General features: G+C 35.7%; 1 protein-coding gene across 3 annotated transcripts in view; it reads left to right on the top strand.

The window, feature by feature from the left end:
- LOC143226768 (uncharacterized) overlaps nucleotides 1-22,387 on the top strand; it is a 248,974-nt gene that overhangs the window by 212,794 nt on the left and 13,793 nt on the right. For all 3 annotated transcript variants that reach the window (XM_076458171.1, XM_076458189.1, XM_076458164.1), the window contains one exon: nucleotides 18,749-18,805. In XM_076458171.1, the coding sequence (XP_076314286.1) occupies nucleotides 18,749-18,805 (57 nt within the window). The remainder of the gene's footprint in view (nucleotides 1-18,748; nucleotides 18,806-22,387) is intronic.

Raw genomic sequence — 22,387 nt, forward strand, 5'->3', positions numbered from 1 at the left:
AAACACATACATTAGGTTGAATCCATAGGACTGTTCCTTTTGAAATGCTGTTATATAGGTTAGCTATCGATTTTCCGTATTTCTGATAACGGTGACATTTTCAATACCTCCTGTAAAACCAACACTATGGCTAATTATAAACCTCTCGTAAAACTATCGACATTTCTTGTATAATTACCAATTTTTCAGTTTCACCCATGGTATCTTTACATATAAACTGGTTATCTGTGCCTGTATAAAATTATAATTTTTTGTTAGTTTCTAATTGAAGTCTGGCATGACCAAGTGGTAAGCGCGCTCGACTCCTAATCTGAGCGTCGTTGGTTCGAATCCCGCCACATTAAACATGCTCGCCTTTTCAGCCGTGGGGGCGTTGTAATGTGACGATCAATCCCACTATTTGTGAGAAAAAATAGCCCAAAAATTGGCGGTGGGTGGTTATGACTAGCTGCCTTCCCTTTAGTCTTATACAGCTAAATTAGGGACGGTTAGTTCAGACAGTCCTCGTGTAAGTTTGCGCGAAATTTAAAAATCAAACCCGTTTCTAATTGTTAGCGTGCCGACTTGGTGTTCAGAAGCTTTGAAGTTAGAGCCACAATATGCCACTGAACAAACTCCTTCAGTTCATCTGTGGAAGTGTTATAACAACAAGCCAACTCCGTTTATTTGGCTAGGAGAAGCCGCGTAGATGACAGATGCTACTCAGTATATCCCTCCTTCTGTTCAGCAGTTCTAAGTTAGGGCTTCTTTGCTAGTACTGAAGTTTTAATTTATTCAACGCAAACATAAACATTCAAATAGTCGTAGTTCTTGAAGTCCTTTAAGTAACGTTCGTTTTGGGGTTCTAATACCTACTAAACAGAAACTGTTCTTTTTATGTGTATTTTTCAAAGTAACTGTAAAAGTTGAGATTAGTTATTTTTCACAATGTTTTGAGTGATAGATTCTAAACAATACCAATATAGGAGTTTCGACATTTTTTACCATTATAGAACATAAACAACGACAGAAAGGTTATCATTACATAAATAAACAGGTTTATTTTGTTGAATGATCAAGTGACACTATTTGTATTTTGTTTTAGTTTTACATTATTTATGTATTAAAATTTAAGGCTCTTATTGTGTGGCAAATACCTCTGCGGGCTCAGCAAACACGAGTAAACTATGGTCAAACATTAGTTACAAAGGTGAAATTTCCCATAAGAATTGGTTTGGTTTGAATTTCGCGTAAACTACACGAGGGCTATCTGCGCTAGCCGTCCCTAATTTAGCAGTGTAAGACTACAGGGAAGGCAGCTAATCATCACCACCCACCGCTAATTCTTGGGCTACTTTATTACCAACAAATAGGGGGATTGACTGTGAAATTATAACGCCCTCACGGCTGAAAGGGCGAGCATGTTTGGTTTGACAGGGATTTGAACCCGCGACCTTCAGATTACGAATCGAGTGCCTTAGCCACCTGGCCATACCTGGGCTTCCTCGTAAAGAAGTATAGGAATACAAACGATTACGGAACTCGGTACTCAGTTTGGATTTGTTTGTTTTTCAGTCTGTACAATGGGCTGCCTGTGATATGGTATTCACAGGACCATACTCCAAATTTCATTTCTCAAACATTCCACTTGAAATTTCAAAAGTAGACGACGCTGACATCTTATGAATACAGGAAGATTCTAGTCTGATTAGTTCAGACCAGTAAACTCATTTGGTAAAATACGCTTCGAAAATAGCCTAGCTTTAGTTCTTCCGGCAGTTAAATGCATACAAAATGTGCTCTAATTCCTCACGCGTTCACAAAGAAATGTCACAAAATCTTCCTCGGGTGTTTGAAATAAGCTCAGGAATACATTTTTTAGGTGGAATAGAAAAGTATATAGTAAAAAGCAAGCGATGCCATAACGCTTGTTGTTTGTGTTAAGCACAAAGCTACACAAAGGGCTATCTGTGCTCTGCCCACCACGGGTATCGAAACCCGGATTTTAGCGGTATATAAATCCGCAAACTTACTACTATGCCACTGAGGGGCCATTACGCTTCTACGGACGTATTTATTAAATGGAAAAATATTTTACAGCTTAAGCAATATGTGCGTTAAAATTACCGCAGATTTAATCAAACACTATATATTGTTAATACATTAGAAAAGTATAACTTCCACAAGTTTTAACCGATCTGTTTTAAATCGCCCTTTTGTGGGTCAGTAATACGTTTATCGATTTACAACAGTAAAAAGAAAATCATAGGTTCGATTTCCCGTGATGGACGGAGCTCCATATTCCGTTATTATTTGTTTCGCTGTTAAGCACTCCGCTAAACAATAGGCTATTTATATTGTGCTCACTCTGAGTATCGAAACCCGATTTTTAGCATTATAAGTCTTCATGCTTACTCCTATGCCCAGCATGATCAGGTGTTTAAGACACTTGACCCGTAATATGATGGTCGCGGGTTTGAATCCCCGTAACACCAAACATACTCGCCCTTTCAGCCGTAGTACGTTATAATGCGACGGTCAATCCCATTAATCATTGGTAAAAAAGTAGCCCAATAATTGGCGGTGGGTGGTGATGACTAGCTGCCTTTCTTCTAGTCTTACAGTTCTAAGTTAGGAATGGCCAGCGCAGATAGCCCTTATGAATCTTTGTGTGAAATTCAAAACAAACCAAACCAAAACTTACTCCTAAGCCACTGGGGTTTGGGAAGGATTTTTACATAATGTACATTTAATATATGTTTTAATGGAAAGGCTTTATCAGTAAAATTGACTGACATAAGTTCCAGCATTAAGCCCAATAAAACTATGTGCGGACATGTATCACATCATGCTCAACTTTCATGACAAACTACATGTTTAGGCTATCTTCAAAAACTATTAGAGATGTACAATAGTTTATGTTTTGGGCAACTGTGTTTTCACACAGTTGAATTTTTCATTATTTGTACCATTCACTACGAAAAGTCTATATTAAATCAATAAAATAGCGTGGCTCGTCGATAAGATCAATAATTAAAGTTAGGATGTTTTCAAACTTGCTTCAGTTACCGATCTTTACCAAATTCGGAAAGCCAACAATACACGTATAGGTAGTATAAACAAAAACAAAATCGACAAAACACAAAACTTGGCAAAAGTATTAACATAATTTTTGGCAATTATGCGTTCACACTCTCTGGCAAGATAAATATTGTATTCAAACACCATTAGAGACCTACAATGTTGATAATCGATGAAGCACAAGTTTTAGAACCTGGTTCCCGCGGCATTGGGGTCGATGGAATAGAGGAACATGAGATTCTAGAAAAAAATAACAAAAATGGCATGAGATCAAGACCTATATTATAGTAGAAAACCTGAAATAAGACTCTCCAGTAGACAAGTCTATGGAACAGTAATCTGGCTTCTACCACAAGGATTAACAACGTAGTGTGTTGTTGTATGACAGCTATCATTCTACCTGAACAGACACGTCTATGTTTACTTACTCTACTTAAAGTAGACCAGAATATTAGATCTGACAACACGTTGGAAGTCACATAATATACTCTAGAGCAGGCCAAAATATCAGATCTGACAACACGTTGGAGGTCACATAATATACCCTAGAGCAGGCCAAAATATCAGATCTGATCCAACACACTGTAGGTCACAAAATGTACCCAACATTAGATCTGAATATCAGATCTAACAACACATTGCAGGTAACATAATATACCCTAGAACAGGCCAGAATATCAGATCTGACAACACGTTGCAGGTAACATAATATACCCTAGAACAGGCCAGAATATCAAATCTGACAACACGTTGCAGGTAACACAATATACCTTAGAGCAGGCCAGAATATCAGATGTGATCCAACACACTGTATGTCACAAATGTACCCTACATTAGATCTGACTATCAGATCTAACAACACGTTGCAGGTAACATAATATACCCTAGAGCAGGCCAGAATATCAGATCTGACAACACGTTGCAGGTCACATAATATAGAGAATGCCAGAATATCAGATCTCATCTAATATGCTGCAAATCACAAAATGTATTCTATATAGCACACCAGAATATCTGATCTGATTCACCAGACTGCAGATCATAAAATGTATTTACTTACAGGTCAGAAAAACAGATTTAATCATACAGGTCACAAAATGTATTGTACTATAAGTTAAAATGACAAGTCCAAAATATTTCTAGTCAGAATAACAGTTATACCTTAAACGAAGGGTCAACTCATTTATTTGATCTAACACACTTGGTAAATCTGAGGTCTTAAATTGCTACAATTAGATTTTCTATACCAGAGGAGGGCAGAGCGCAGATAGCCCAATGTTTAGCTTTGTGATTAACAAAACAAACACTTCGATCAAGATGACAGATGTGATTCATCAAGCTTCAAATGAGAAACAAAATAGTCCAGAATTGAAGGTCGTCAAATATATTCATTGCAGGTAAGAATGAGAGACATGATTCGATATACTTCAGGTCAGGTAAAAATATGTGGTCCGCTATGCTATGTGAATTAAAATAACATACAGAACAACGTAAGTCAGAAATAGGTGTAAGACACTGGCTTCTTTTTCCTGTATAATTTGATACGTAACCCAGTAAGTGGTTTTCTGGTTATATTACCAACTTGAATAAAACAGCCCACTTCTAAGTTTCAGAGCGTACCTATTGTCGTCGATAAACTGAATGTTTTTCCTGCATTGCATGTAAAGTGCATTTCGGATATGCTTTTGTTTGTCGTAGGTACACTCTAAGCTATTAGTTTCGGTTTTGATTTTGGTCGAAATTATTGATAAGCACTGACTTGTGGCAGACAAATTATAGGTGTTGAACTCTATTTTGACTACTTTCTTCATTGATATGTGTAACTGACTAATCGAAAAAGAGTATGAAAAAAAGACGTTTCTACCATCTAGGCTTAAAGATTAAATTTAATTTTTAAACCTGGCCCTGAGTATTGTGTTAATAACTTTTCACACTATCCAGTAAGTTGTTTTCTGGTTATATTATCTATCAAAAAGAGAAAAACCAGTCCTTCTCTAAATTATAGAATGAACCTATTATCGAAGATAAGCTGAACGCTTTTACACAGAAGGCGCGAGTACAAAACCATAAATTGTGGTGTTTTACGTTAGATTTTGTTCTCTGTCTTTGCAATAAATCCTCTAGCTAGCAGATTTATGAACAGTCCCTAATAATGAAAGAGGTACCCACCAAATAGATATTAAATTCAACGGTTTATTGTCCATTTGTCTGGGGCCGTAGCTCGCTCACTATGATCATAAAGTCATCTTCTTCGTCTTAGCTTCGTGGACAGGAAAGGGTATAAATATAGATCTGGTCCTTTAACATTCCCTACGCTCTTTCTGCTCCACAGTTTCTGAACAGAATCAAATCAAATAAATAAATAAGAGGCATCGGAGAAACAAAACCATTTTTAATAACTCCATCTGAACCAAGCGTGGTTTACAAGTGCACATAATTCACTCCACACAGACCTAAAAAAAGACCTGTCTGTTTCCTTTAGTGTCCAATTTTCTAAAAGTGTATGGCTGTGGGTTTTAACATTCTAGCTTGTATTAAAAGTTTTTTTTTGTCTGTTTAATCTCCAGCGTCGGTTATCAAGATGGGTTGGACGTCTGTGTCTGGTGTTACCGTCCCTCGTCACGCCTTAAAACTTTTATGTGTTTACCACACGGGATAAATGTCCGTGCCTGGTGTTACCATCCTCGTAAATCTTTGAACTATGTTTATCATAAAAGAAAACAAAGTGCTTAAGAGTCGCATGAAAAAAATATTCATTTGAATTTTTATGTTCACTTTTATCATATGTACATTGCTACGGCTGAATATCACTAAGTCCACATATTCGAGGACAGTAATTATATTTCAGGAGAAACTCGAAGATGGCACTAAGCCAAAGCCCCTCTTTTAGTACCTTCTCACTCTTCATTTTTTTATCTATTCTTTATTGTCCTAAATATTTGGTACCACATCTGTTGAGTAGTTTTTAAATTAGTAGGAAATTGATTCTAAATAACGCAAAGATTATAAATAGAGATTTAGTAAGTAGGCTGGCTGCGGTAAGTAGGGAGTTAGTAAGTAAAGTTGTAGGTTTGGTTTTTGGGTTTTTGAAATTCGAGCAAAGCTATACAAGGACTATCTGCGCTAGCTGTCTCTAATTTAGCAGTGTAAGACAAGAGGGAATGCAGCTAGTCATAACCACCCAACGCCACCTCTTGCGTTACTCTTTTACCAACGAATAGTGGGATTAACCGTAACATTATAACGCTCCAGGGCTGAAAGAGCTAACATGTTTGGTGTGACGGGGATTCGAACTAGCGACCCCCAGATTACGAGTCGAGCGCCCTAACCATCTGGTTATGCCAGTAGATTTGACAAGGATAGTAATAAGGATTTGGTGAGTATGGAAGTGGTTTTTAGGTGTGAGTTAGTAAGTAGGAATTAATAAGTACTGTTTTTTGCTTGCGTAGGCTCAACCTTAAAAAAGTAAATAAACAAATTGGAAGATATGACGATACAAAATACCGGTATTTCAATTTCATCTCCACTTTATCTATGAAGAGTCAGTAACAACCGGACACGTGTTTAAAATGTTTTAATTACAGTGAGCATTATTTAGGACTACAACTCAGAGGGGAACGACCAGTAGAAACACCTCCCGCCTTTGATGTGGTTACTCTTATGTGACTAGATTAGAGAGTTCTAAGATTCAGGAATAGTCAGTTAAACCTCCTGCTGAGAAGGAGAAGGCAACCATTAGCAGCGCTCACCATGTGTTATGCGGCTAACTGTTCTGTGATGTTCTCCCAGTACTGAGAGGGTTCAGGGGTATATTGTACTTTTCCAACAAACATCCAGGTTTGCAAGTCGCTGTGCCGCGTTCAGCCAAACGTATTTAGATGAGATAGCCTGAGAAAACAAAACATTTTAACAATAATATAGAGAAGCTAGGTCTCGTGCAACTCTCTACTAATTAGATGGAGAGGGGAAAGTATATATATTTCGATAAGGGTGAACAGAAGTGACAGTTATTAAGATGGGTGCGGATAGACTTATCGATCTAAAAATAGCCAGACATGTGTTTAAAATGTTTTAATTATACTGAGCATCATCTTGCAGTCTTACACGTGTCTTCTCTGTTATACCTAAATCGCGTATGGCTAACGTTGAAAGTAAATTAGTTTCTTCGGGTGCGATAATAAATCCCTATGGCCGCGAGCGGGTGCACTCTAAGATCAACGGTCGAACGCAACTATTAGATCAGCGCAATAATAGGTCAAAATTTGATGGTAAGTGCTATCGACTCTGTCTCTTCCTCTCTAGTTTGTCAGTACAAAATGAGCGATGGCAATACGTGTAGATTAATGCAAAAATTCGGAAAACAACAAAACACCTGAACTTTTTCCACTTATGTAAGGCTATAGCACCACGTTAGTTTACAGAAGAAAATCAAACATTTGATCCCAAACTTCACCCGTTGAGTTTCCACTTAGATCCTGGCGCCTGAAAAGCCAACCTCCGGTTGCATCACGCGAATAAAAGAGAATAGTTAACACAAAGTCTGATTCAGAAGAAATAGTCCTGTTGTCCTACCCACTCATTGGTTAAATACGTTTTCTCTCTCATAGAGTTGTCATAGAAACCTGCCAGAGAACAGCTGCAACCAGCGGCAAAGCACACACGCTTATTATTAACCCTTAAACGGTCGGCGGCCATCACCAACTGATGCTGCTACCTACAACATTCCCGCTGTTTAAGACGTTCTGGTCATTAAACGCAATCTTCTTTTCTAATTCAGAATTTTGATCCATGTTGTCGAACTGCAGCTGGCACGTGATACCAAAACGTATTATTTTAGTTCGTAATATTAATGTGACCAGGGAAAAATTAAATAGATGTTTCTCAGCACAAAGTACAAAACGTCATGAAAACTATAAGTAATTTTGACGTATTTAGTTTAGAATCGTTACATAATGTCTTCCATTTGTTAATAATCACAATCTAAGTTATTAGTTTTCCACGCGTATAAAAAATCACTCGATGAACTGATCTTTATTTGGAGCTATGACTTTTTGTTGGTATGACAGACATTGGAATAAATCAAATAGTATCTTTCATGTATTCGAGGTATTTAGTAACCGAAAATGCTTATGGCTTGTAATGTACAGTCATGTGAAAAAGTTAGCACATCCTAAGAAGCATGTGTATTTTGTAACATACTTGGTTATACAGATATTTAATCTCAATTTTAACAATGCTAAGAGATTATAAGTGTATAACTAAACAATTAAAACTGAAGAAAAGACTTTTCAAGATCTTTTGTAAATGTAATTCTACAAAAATGCATATTCTAACTGAGGAAAAGTTAGGACACCCCCACATTTATTCCCACTTAAAATGGCTCAACTCACACACAAGTGTATCACACCAGGTGCACATGATTAGAAGATCGTTACTCAGCATATTGAATGAGGCTTGCCCTATTTAAACCTCAGACATTTAGTTTGGTGTGCTCTTGACTGTTGAATGTGAGTGAGCACCATGGTGAGAGCAAAAGAGCTGTCTGAGGCCTTCAGAAAGAAAATTGTAGCAGCTTATGAGTCTGGTAAGGAATTTGAAATCAGCCATTCCACTGTCTGGAAAATAGTCAACAAGTGGAGGGCTTTCAAAACAACTGTCAACATGTCTGGTCGTCCAAGCAAGTTCACCCCGAGAGCATATTGCAAGATGCTAAAAGAGGTCTCCAAACACCCTAGCATGTCATCACGGAACCTACAGCAGGCTCTGGCTACTGTTGGTGTGTGTACAATCAGAAAGAGACTGCACAAGTTTAATTTGCATGGGAGGTGTGCAAGGAGGAAACCTATGCTCTCTAAGAGAAACATCAAGAACAGACTGAGATTTGCCACAGAGAATGTAGACAAAGACCAGGACTTCTGGAATAATGTTCTTAGGAGAGATGAGTCCAAATTTAAATTATCTGAACAGCAGAACAGAGGACATTTTGGCGTAAACCAAATACAGCATTCCAGGAAAAGAACCTCATACCAACTGTGAAGCATGGAGGTGGAAGTGTCATGGTTTGGGGCTGCTTTGCTGCAGCAGAACCTGGACAGCTCACAATCATAAAATCTACCATGAATTCTACTGTGTATCAGAGGGTGCTTGAAGATCATGTGAGACCATCTGTACGAAAATTAAAGCTAAAGCGGAACTGGACCCTGCAACACGACAATGACCCAAAACATACCAGTAAATCCACCAAGGACTGGCTGAAAATTAAGAAATGGAGAGTCCTGGAATGGCTGAGTCAAAGCCCAGATCTTAATCCCATTGAAATGCTGTGGGGTGACTTGAAATAGGCTGTACATGCAAGAAACCCCTCAAACATCTCACAGCTGAAAGAATTCTGCATTGAGGAGTGGGGCCAACTTTCTTCAGACCAATGTCAGAGGCTGGTAGATGGCTACAAGAAGCATCTCACTGCAGTTATTTCAGCCAAAGGGGGTAACACTAGCTATTAGGGGGTAGGCTGTCCTAACGTTTTCCTCAGTTAGAATATGCATTTTTGTAGAATTACATTTACAGAAGATCTTGAAAAGCCTTTTCTTCAGTTTTAATTGTTTAGTTATATTCCTATAATCTCTCAGTATTGTTAAAATTGAAATTAAATATCTATATATCCAAAATGTTACAAAAATACACAGGCTTTCATATGGTGTCCTAACTTTTTTACCTGACTGTAAATTTTATGTTTAAGTCAACAGATGGCAACAGAATATTTATCAGTTCTATGTAAGTTTGTTTCGCATTCCAACATACTGTTATTTTGCTTTATTAATTCAATGATATACAAAAGACACAGCTGTGCAATATGAGTTATATTTTTCATATAACATACAAATCTATGAAATAAAACATGCCTAAAAGTAGATCATTACGCATTTTATTTTCCTTATCAACTTAATATATCTAGAATGTATGAGGCTTTTGAACTAATCCGTTGTTAACTGAAAAGGTGACACTAAAGCTAATCAATTTGTTATGAAGCCCGACATCGTCAGGGGGCTAGGGTGCTCGACTCGCAATTTGACGATCTCGTGTTCGACTTCCCTTTACACGAAATATACTCGCCGTTTCATCCGTGGGGCATTATTATGTGACGGTCAATCCCATTATTTTGTGGTAAAAAGTAGCCCAATAGTTGGCGGTGGGTGGCGATGACTAGCTACTTTCTTCCTCAACTTGGAACGGATAGTACATGTAGTCCTTGTGTATCTTTAAGTGAAATTCAAAATCAAAACACACCACTTTGTTAAAGAAAGTATTAATTTTTTTAATTATTTTATCAATTGAATTTGTTAAATGTGTTTATTTCATCAGCTAAAGTATTGTGGAGCCAGGGAAAGGCAAAGCCATTAAATTTACCTTCCGCACCACTAATTTTGAACTAATGATCAGAGGGATAGAAACTTATTCAGCAGTATCCTAAAATCCATAATACATACCAAGAGAATGAGTGCATCTGTCATAATACACTCATAGTTTTATGTGGTGAGAATATTTCGTAGGTTTAAACCCGTCACGTTAGTTCTAAAATCCATATTCCACATATGGACTAGTTCGCACCCTTCCTTCTCAATTTAACGAATTACTTTTTAAATCAATTGAAACATAACACACATTTATTAATTAATAATATAATTAAGCCATTTTCTTAAATAAATATGTTTCTTTGTTTGTTTTGAATTTCGCACAAAGCTACTCGAGGGCTATCTGTGCTAGTCGTCCCTAAATTAGCAGTGTAAGGCTAGAGGGAAGGCAACTAGTCATCACCATCCACCGCCAACTCTTGGGCTACTGTTTTACCAACGAATAGTGAGATTGACCGTCACATTATAACGCCCCCACGGCTGAAAGGGCGAGCATGTTTGGCGCGACGAGGATGCGAACCCGCGACCCTCAGATTACGAGCCTCACGCCTTAACACGCTTGACCATGCCGGGCCATTTAAATAAATAATGGACAAATCATTAAATGATCAAGTAACGTTTTGGCCTTCAAACATTTATTTTAAGCACTGCAGCATGCCCCTCAGTGACTCATTGGTAAGCTTACATGCATAAGATGCTAAAAATCACGTTTTGATACCCGAACTGTCATTTTGCAGCTTTATGCTTAAAAACGAGCACCACAATCCAAACAACATTGCAGGAATAACAAACACAGTTATCGCCATCTATTGTGTAATTTTGTACAACAGCAAGATTTTATTTTCACATGACGTATTAGCACCACCCACAATATAAACCCATAGTGATGTAGATTTCATTTATATCACATACTAAAAATTATAAACCCCTAGGCTAGAGACCCCACTGATTTTACTTGTTTTGTTAACCGTTTCTTCTGTGAGTACGTTTTTCACAGCAAGGTTTTAAAGCAATATAACAAACAGAAGGAAACATTCAGGGTTAATATATAAAGTTCAAAGATTTATTGTTCCTCATATAATCTGACGCTGGTCGAAAGCACTTAATCATTCGTAGAAGAAAATGCTTTACATTAGCACTTGCCTTTTTAAATTGATAGCTTCTAAAAGTCATATCTCCTATTATCCTTTTTATTTTACAGTCTAATCATTATTCAAAACGTCTGTTCATTAGAGCAAAACCGTTAATAAAGAGAATTCGTTCATCTTATATCTAATCTGACTTAGTTTACTATACGGGATAGTTCCAGTGCTTTTCAAAGAAGTGCTCAACTAGCTAGTAGCAAGTTTGTCAGAGCGCAAGAGCTTGGTACAAGACATGTTTAATTCCAAGCACGAGAAAGGCGATAAGAAAGGGGTTTATTGCAATGAGATATCATAGTTCTTTGGAAGTTAATGCCCTGGGAAATGAAGAAAATTGATGATGGGCCCCGAGAAAGATGAAAATGAAGCTATTTTATTGGTCGTAAAATGTTGAAGCTGGTGCGACTTTCTTGCATTGGTTAAAGCTTTCCGGCAAAATTTCACATATTTTATCGCTATTACTGTAACTAACACACGCAGTTGTCATGGTAACGTCTGGCTCTGTGAAGGCATTTCTAGTAGTTACGCAGAACCAGCAGGTGATCTGTTAATTTTGTGTTCTAATCGTGAATATGACACAGAGTGTTTCCAAAGAATATCCCATTGTTTAAAATGATTATATCTCAAACTTTAACTTGCTCACGGACAGAAAATTCTGCTGGAGGCGCACTGAAGAAGAATAAGATTTATTCGTGAAACTTTGAACATATTACAGGTTGTTTCAATTTGATATCTTGCTACATACCTAAGTAAATATTCTCGAAAATTAACATTAATTTTATTTTTCATCTTTCCCATAGCTTTAACAGTGTGTAGGATGCATAGAGGGTCATTGAGCACTCTCCAGAACAGATGATACTATTAGTAATTACATAAACTCCATTCACTGGTTGAGAAAGCATGTTGAATATCATGTGTTACAATTTTGAAACAACCTGTACCAAATCCAAACTTTCCTAAGTCAAACGGTCCGATATGGTCAGGTGGTTAAAGCACTCGACTCGTAATCTGTGGGTCGCGGGTTCGAATCCCAGTTACATCAAAGATGCGTGGGGCGTTATAATGTAACGATCAATCCCCCTATTTGTCGGTAAAAGAATAGCCCAAGAGTTAGTGGTGGGTTGTGATGACTAGCTGCCTTCTCTCTAGGCTTACACTGCTAAATTAGGGACGGCTAACGCAGATAGCCCTCGAGTAGCTTTGCGCGAAATTCAACAAACAAACCTGAGTGAAACTTAAGTGTCTGTGATGAAATTTAGTCCCCCTTAGCAATTACTTTTTATGGTGTAACTTCTTTAAATAGGAGGTGTTCTTTGTCTTTCCTGTGTGCTTATATCATTAAACATTTAACAATGTTATAATCTAATATCTTTATATACAAGAAACGAACAAACAAGGCACTGCTAACACACCACTATGTTGCCTGTAATGGTGTATTCTACACATAAGTGTTATTTGAAGTGGTAGACTTTATTTATTTACCGACACAATACTGTGTTATTCGTATGATATATTATGTGAAATTCAGATACAACATATTTTATTTATAACATTATCTTCTCGTATTTCTAACAAACACTGAGAAATGTGTGACAGAGTAATCTATTAAACTTATTGTGTTACGTATTGGTGTAATTTTACCCTACTTCGTAACTACATATTGTTTGTAATGGTTTAATGTGTTTTTCAAATGCATCACGGTAGTTTTAATGGGAAGCTTGTCGTATTTTACAATAACGTGTATTTTACAATTGGAATAATGTTTATATTATGATAGTATACTCTACGAACTTTCAAACTATGTGTGATATCTAACGGTATATTCTACCTTCTTAAATGTACCTCAAAGCAGTGTTTACCTACTGCCATACTTTAGGCATTACAGCAGTATCTACATACTTAACATGTACATTACGGTAGTGTCTATCGACTTAACATGTACATTACGGCAGTGCCTACCTACTTAACATGTACATTACGGCAGTGTCTATCGACTTAACATGTACAGTACGGCAGTGCCTACCTACTTAACATGTACATTACGGTAACTTAACATGTTAACATTACATTACGGCAGTGTCTACATAGTTCATGTACATTACGGTAATGTCTACATGGTTAACATGTACATTACGGCAGTGTCTACATTACGGTATGTACATTACGGTACATGGTTAACATGTATATTACGGTAATGTACATTACATGGTTATGTACATTGTCTACATAGTTACCATGTATTACGGCAGTGTTAACATGTACATTACGGCAGTGTCTACCTACTTAACATGTACATTACGGCAGTGTCTACATAGTTACCATGTACATTACGGTAATGTCTACATGGTTAACATGTATATTACGGTAATGTCTACATGGTTAACATGTACATTACGGCAGTGTCTACCTACTTAACATGTACATTACGGCAGTGCCTACCTTCTTAACATGTACATTACGGCAGTGTCTACATAGTTACCATGTACATTACGGTAATGTCTACATGGTTAACATGTATATTACGGTAATGTCTACATGGTTAACATGTACATTACGGTAATGTCTACATGGTTAACATGTACATTACGGCAGTGTCTACATAGTTACCATGTATATTACGGTAATGTCTACATGGTTAACATGTACATTACGGCAGTGTCTACATAGTTACCATGTACATTACGGTAATGTCTACATGGTTAACATGTACATTATGGCAGTGTCTACCTACTTAACATGTACATTACGGCAGTGCCTACCTTCTTAACATGTACATTACGGCAGTGTCTACATAGTTACCATGTACATTACGGTAATGTCTACATGGTTAACATGTACATTATGGTAACCTGCTTAACATGTACATTACATGTGCCTACCTTCTTAACATGTACATTACGGCAGTGTCTACATAGTTACCATGTACTTAACATGTACATTACGGCAGTGCCTACCTTCTTAACATGTACATTACGGCAGTGTCTACATAGTTACCATGTACATTACGGTAATGTCTACATGGTTAACATGTACATTATGGCAGTGTCTACCTACTTAACATGTACATTACGGCAGTGTCTACATAGTTACCATGTACATTACGGCAGTGTCTACCGTCTATCATTGTACTCTTTGCAGTATCTTAACTATCTAGAAAGAAACTAACATGGAGCTAGCATATGGTACCGGTATATGGTAGAAGAAATCAATTTAACAACATTTCACAAGTAAACGTTGATAAAAAAAAACAATGTTTAACACTATTTATAAAGTTTTGTTGTCATGCCATGATTTAAAAAGCGTAGAGAATTGTCAGTATAGAAAACGTTTGTATAAAAGCTTTACGTGATGCTAGTTGGACTCTAACAAATTGCTGCATACTTAAAATGCTATACAAACACTGTCATGTACACCCTAATTGTGAGACCAAGTCAGATAAATTTGAAAATAGGAAAGGAAGAGGCAGAACACATAAACTCAATGATACTGATGTTAAATATCTTTGTTTATGTAGCCTACTGGATAAAGGAAGTCTGTTACTGATCTCAAGCATGAGATAAACGACCATGTACCAAATAACAGAAAAGTGTCCAGATTTTCAGTATTAAGAAGACTGAAAATCAATACAATATTTGGTCGTGTAGCAGTTAATAAACTTTGCTTCGATCTGTTGATGATTGAAAAAATGGTGTTATGGACGGGTGAGTCTAAGTGTGAAATATTTGGTTCAAGACGTAGGTTACGTCCAGTGGAAGAAAAGTGAAAGATACTTATCTCAATGCAGAAATTACTTTGCTAATAAAGAAACTGCTGGAGTCATTCAAATAATGAAATCGTCCCCACAGTGCTCCGGTCTTAACCCAGTTGAGCAGATTTGGAATTTGATAGATCAGAAACTTGTCAAATCCAAAGTTACTTCCAAAAGACTTCATGGGAGTGTATTAAAGACATTTGGAGTAAGCTCCCATAAGAAACTTTGATTAAATATCTTGTAGCAGTGCCTGAATCACTGTCCGTAACTATTAAAGCAAACAAGGAGCCACACAAAAGATTAACTGTTTGTCGAAACCAATCACTTCCACCGAATTTCTGTTTTACTAAATATAAAAATTAATAAGGTTTTGATGTTCCACCTGTGATTTACCTTCCATTTTTCTTTGAAAGTGGCGTGGCATGACCAGGTGGGTTAAGGCGTTCGACTCGTAATTTGAGGGTCGCGGGTTTGAATCCCGTTCGCACCAAACATGCTCGCTCTTTCAGCCATGAGGACGTTATAATGTGACAGTCAATCCCACTATTTGTTGATAAAATAGTAGCCCAAGAGTTGGTCGTGGGTGGTGATGACTATCTGCCTTCCCTCTAGTCTTACACTGCTAAATTAGTGACGGCTAGCACAGATAGCCCTCGTGTAGCTTTGCGCGAAATTCAAAACAAACAAACAAACAAACAAACAAACAATCTTTGAAAGTACCTGGAATCTAGTTTTTGATTTCGTCCTAACACTTTTGCACAGTACAGCACTTAACACAACACGTTGAAGATTCCAATAACAATTCTACGTACTTCCAATAGAAGTGTGTTGTAATGATATACATTAAAGAAGTACCTATAAAATGTGTGTAGTAATAAAATACAATTTCCGACAAAACAATGCGTTATAATGACATACTTTAGATATTACATATGTCCCCCGCTGGTACAGCGGTAAGTCTTCGGATTTACAACGCTAAAATAGGGTCTCGATTCCCCTCGGTGAACTTAGCAGATAGCCCAATGTGGCTTTGCTATAAGAAAGCCACACACGCATTACTTATATCATATGTATAATAATAAGATACTCTACGAATTTCCAACAAAACAATGTATTGTAAAAATATTTCTCAGATATTACATCTACAATTTTATTGTGACAAAACAGTGATATTGTTGTGACTAAGAGAATACTTCCTATGTAAACCTTATTTATCAACATATTTACTAAAGAAACCACCCACTTTAATACTAAATAATACGTCAGTATGTAATCAGTTATGTTTCACTCTGTGTCTTCACTCACTGGATTGGTATTAAAATATTGATATCATTTTAGTGGGTATTTGCTCACATATTTTATGAAGCTAATTTAAACTTTCATCGTCTGTTGTTGTTAAGTGGATCGATGTGTGTTTCTTTTCCTACACAGCCTTTCCATTAATAAGTTTAATGGAAATAAATAATTATCTTTTCTCTTCTGTGCCTTTTGATCAGTACAAGTTCCTATCATAAGCCGAATATCACTATTGTTTCGAAGCCTCCTTTAAAGCCTGACAGGCTGAGAATAAAGAGAAAGAAAGATGACAGGGTTACAACTTCGTGACAGGACAACCGGTGACACACAGTTTAATGAAATGTCAGATAAATTGAAAACACGCACACAACATAAAACATCGTGTTTTTTGTTTTGTTTTTCAGAAATTGCCTTCAGTTTCTTAACTTTATTTCTTCTGGGAAGTACAGAAAATTCGCAAAGCTTTTTTTCTATCAGTTTAAAACATTTTCTTACAATCAGAAAAAAAAAAATTTTGTGCCAGTAGATTTTTATTTCTGGTTAAACTAAACCGCTGAATGATGTATGAAGTGTGTTACATAATACAAAATTTGATGCTATACAAATGGTATGGATCGATAGCCTTTGAAGTCACTCTATATAAAGAGTATTTTAAAGTGACGTTTTATTTTTCGTGGTTTTTTTATTTGTCCATTTACGTAAACAACTTCTAATTTTCTTGTTCTCATTTGTCTTTATTACTTTTCGTACTTATCGATGAACTTTTGTTGGTTTTTCGTTCTGGTTTTGTAGTTGTTTGGTTGGTTTGTTTTGAATTTCGCGCAAAGCTACACGAGGGCTATCTGCGCCAACCATCCCTAATTTAGTAGCGTAAGACTAGAGGGAAGGCAGTTAGCCATAACCATCCACCACCAAATCTTGGGATGCTCTTTTAGTGGGATTGACCGTAACATTATAACGCCCCCACGGTTGAAAGGGCGAGCATGTTTGGTGCGACGGGAAGTCGAACCTGCGACCCTCAAATCACGAGTCGTGTGCCTTAACCACCTGGCCATGCCGAGCCGTTTTGGAGTTGCCAACCCTTATTAACTATATGTTTCGTTAAAAATAGAGCAACACTAGTGCCATTTTTAACTGTTTATTAATCAATTTCATCTTTGTTTTTGCGTTAACCTAAATTGAAAAAGTATTTTTACATAAGATCATAGCGGGAAAGGAACTCGTGTATGTCATTCTGCGAGCCTTCTGGGGCGTAGTAACTTTTGTTAAATCGAAAGAGAACAATGAGATTGTTAGATAAAAAAGGTTTGGAATATTTCTCTACTTGTTTGAGAGACTCTTTTAAAAGAGCGCTTCACCACACGTGCCTGAGGCTTAAAATGTGTTCTATTCAGCTAAGAATGCAATGTGGGCGATTTTCTATTTGGACTACCTTTGTGATGTTTCAAAAGGCCTTATTTTACGTTTCGCTTAAAGAGTTTTCATCTATATGTCTGGTACATAGTTTCAATGATGAAACAACATATCTAGTTTTCCAATGCCTAACATATTCTTTGTGTCATTATGTGACATTAGAGTTACTTGTTTAAATTTGATATGTAAATGGTGGTAACTATTATGTAATAAGCGTTTGAAAATATCCTATTAACAATTTCTATTCATGATTTGCTCCACCATTAAGCGCTGACAAGAAGCCTTAGACGTAGTAGATATTTATAACACCATAATTATTAATCTCCCAAAGTTTATACTTCTGGATTCAAATTTATTTATATTCAAAAAATCAGTGACGGTTATAGGCTGAAATGCAATATTTGACAGCTGATTCGTTATATTGAACATAATACAAATATATAATATATATATGTGTTTGTGTGTTAAAGTGTATGTTTATAATAAATTTATCAATATATATATATTATAAGAAAGAAAAATATATTTATATCAACAGTGTATTATACCTAAATAATGTCCTTAATCTTTACCATTTATTCTTAAAACCAGTATTATATTAAGTTACTTGTCCAAAACCATTCTCTTCAACAATTTGCAGTATACAGGTTTAAACGTTGTTTATTTTCTGTTAGAAACTTGCCAAGAAACGAAACCTTCAGCTGGGAAAGGGAAAACAGATGCGACTAACGGTAAGAAGCACACCTTAAGTGGTTTCATTAATAAGTAGAATAAACTTTGTTAGTTGGATACTGGGATGTTTGTAACTGTTGAACTTCTGCTGGTACGGGTTCGAATCTCTCCTATTTTAGTATATACACACACGTTTGTCTCTTGCATACCGACCAGATTTTTCACAGCTACAACATATCTGGATTTCAGAATACACTAAATAAAGTTAGCATACAATCTTAGTTTAATGTTTGACGAATAGAAAAACAAAACATACAAAAAGTTAAAAAAATACTATTGAGTATCAGTAAGATTCGTTTAGTGCTCGAATAATTTAAATTATACATAAATATTTCATCTTTTAAGGGGAGCGAGCTAAAATATTGGGATTGCTTCTCTGCGGTCAAAAGAGAGCACAGATCCCCCCATATATATATATATATCCTGATCTATATCTTGTAATTTTAATCGAAGGAGCATCCTTAAAAAGTATATTTACATGTTGACTTCTATGCAAACTGATGTATTGCTTTTTGTATGCGTGACAAGCCAGTATTTGTATGCTCTCGATGAAATATTCAGGATCCAACTTTATCTGTAAAACTTTCCTTTGAGTGTTATTATTACCATGTCTGTTTTAAGTATTGTGTTAATATTTACGATACGATACTGAATTATTTTCTAGAAATATTATTCTAATATCAGGATCCATCTTTATCTGTAAAACTTTCCTTTAAGTGTTATTATTACCATGTCTGTTTTTACTATTGTGTTAAACTTTACGATACAGTATTAAATTAATATTTTTACCATATATGGCACATTTTCTATAATTTTTAGGTTTTTTTACATAGTGTTGGAATCAGTCTTAAATCTGTAGTGATATTAGTATGACCCTTTAGCTTTTACATCTTTCGTAATGACCACCACTTAAATTCTCACTTTTAGTTTATAGTAAAAAAAACAATTTTTTAAAGATCTACTAAAGAATGGTTCTACGCAACAGCTTCTTAGTACTTTGGAACATATATTCTACAATAATTCAGCTTTTACTTTTTTTTCAGAAGTACTTAGGTATCAGTCAATCTACCGGGTATCGCCTTTAAGTAATTATATACGTGTCCACAAAGTAAGGCGATATATTAGTCAATATAGTTCGCGGAACGGTTTCCAGGCATAAACGTGCTCCGTAAATGTAATTCGTACATGAAATATTGAATAAGACATTAAGAATCAACGTACAGCTGTGTGCAAGTGTATTTGGCTCTATGTATATATCTAGACCTTCGTTTTGAAAGTACGTCATTTAACCCTTTTGGATGTTCGTATAATGTAGGAATATGCGTAATTATGCCGACCACATGCTGGATTCTCAAATCGTGGTAACGTTACTCATTAAATATATTTCTAAGACATCAAAAAAACTGACTTAATGTCGGGAAGACACACACTTTATCCGTGCTAAAGTCTTATGTGTAGATGCCACGGTACGGTTACTTGAAATCTGGCTCATTTTGCCTTTAGAAATTAATTGTTACTGTTTAGAGTGAGAAAATTATTTCCCGGTTGCAAATCTTGTTAGTTTGAAACTTGTAGTAATTATCTTGTCAACGTTATGTACAAAGTTTTACAGTCAGTTATTCATTCTTAATCTATAAATAGCTTTCATTAAGATAGACGCACGACCATTTATAATTAATATGACTACCTATTTCTTAATACATGTAACCTCTAACATAACACAAATCAGTCACAATAATGAAGTTTACTTCTCTTTATCTTCATTCCACTCTCCACCTAGGTGTTTGTCTCTCAGGGTATTCTTCGTTCGTACCTTTGTATCTCTATCTGTTCAGTCAGTCATGTTAAGTGTTTATAGACGTTTAACGTAAAATCTTCATTCAATATTTTCTTACTTCTCTTTGCTTTGTAGATATATTTTTCTACAATTATATGTCTCAACTATGCACATGTCATTTTGCGATTGGTCAACCTAAAGTATTTGAGACTCATCAAGTTGAATCTAACCACATGGAGTAATAAATTTCCTTCGTGACTGATTAGTTAATGAAACCGCTTTTCCATCCGTACATTCCTAATACACAGGCCCTTCAGTTCATTACACATGACGTCATCTTAGGCAAAAGCTCACAGAACTGGTAATGAATTATCGGCAGGGTTCAACAAAGGGACACACGAGCTGTTGATCATCTTGGAACTTTGTTATCGACGTACGTTCGTTTCTACTGGGAAAAGACGGGAAATTGGAAGCATTTTAGAACTAACAGAAATTAGAAAAACGCTGGATTTTAATAAACATTTGTTTTAAATCTCTGTCAGTTCATCCTCTTATCTTATTCTTTTAAAATGTGGTATAGATGTCTCGTCATTAACATAAGTTCTAAACAAGTCTCCAAGCTTTCGTGTTTATCCTAACGTTTTAATAGCACTCGATATTAACTATTATTAAGCTTGAGTAATAGTGTATTGTGTTATACGATCACGATTTTTATTTTCTCGAATTAAAACTCATACTGAACATTGTGTTGTATACTAGGGTGTTCACCATGGTTAAATTAATTAACGCCACACATAGTAACTTTTAAAGTCAGAACTGCTGATAGAAATAAGCTTTTCTGTGTAGCAAAAATAGTTCGTACTTTTGTACTAAATCACGTTATCAAGAGAAAATTATATGGATAGTTAAAAAAATAAAAATTTCTGAACCAAACCATTTAATACTATTTTTTAATTAGATCATGTAATAATTTGATGTAATGTAGGATAACTAATATTATTCTGTTATGATAATTCATAAAAATTAGTTTAGTGTAACCCTGATCTTTAAAGCTGTAATATTGATATTGACAAACAAGTGGTAAAGTACTGTTGTTTTAGTATGAATAACTTACACAATACTGTTAGATTACTATAAATAAGTGGTAAAGTACTCTTGTTTTAGTACGAATAACTTATACAATACTGTTAGAATACTATAAATAAGTGGTAAAGTATTGTTGTTTTAGTACGAATATCTAGTATAATACTGTTAGATTACTACCGTGTTTCTCCGATAATAAGACCTACCCATAAAATAAGACCTAGTGTGATTTTTGGGGATAGTTTTAATATAAGCCCTACCCTTAAAATAAGCCCTAGTTAAGAGTGGCAGGAAGAGGAAAGAAATAAAAAAATTATTAATTAGTTTAATAGTTAATTAGTTTGTTTAAGTATTAATCAGTTAGTTTAATAGTTTAATAATAGTTTATTTTAAATGGTTAGTTTAATAGTTTTACTTTATAACTTCATTTTTTTAATATATCAAAATAAGACATCCCCCGAAAATAAGCCCTAGTGTCATATTTTGGAGTGAAAATTAATATAAGCCCTGTCTTATTTTCGGAGAAACACGGTATAAATAAGTGGTAAAGTACTGTTAGACTAGAATAGGAAAGGCGGTTTAATAATCAGTGATGTCGAGAAAACCCACTTGTAGAGAAAAATATATACATAAAAACATATATATGTATTATTTTTAATATAGGTATAAAGGTGTTTCTTTGTATTGGTTTATTTTGGGCTTACGTTGTTGTATAAGTAAG

Source organism: Tachypleus tridentatus, chromosome 1 (assembly GCF_004210375.1).
Source record: "Tachypleus tridentatus isolate NWPU-2018 chromosome 1, ASM421037v1, whole genome shotgun sequence".
In the NCBI taxonomy this organism is placed as follows: Eukaryota; Metazoa; Arthropoda; class Merostomata; order Xiphosura; family Limulidae; genus Tachypleus; species Tachypleus tridentatus.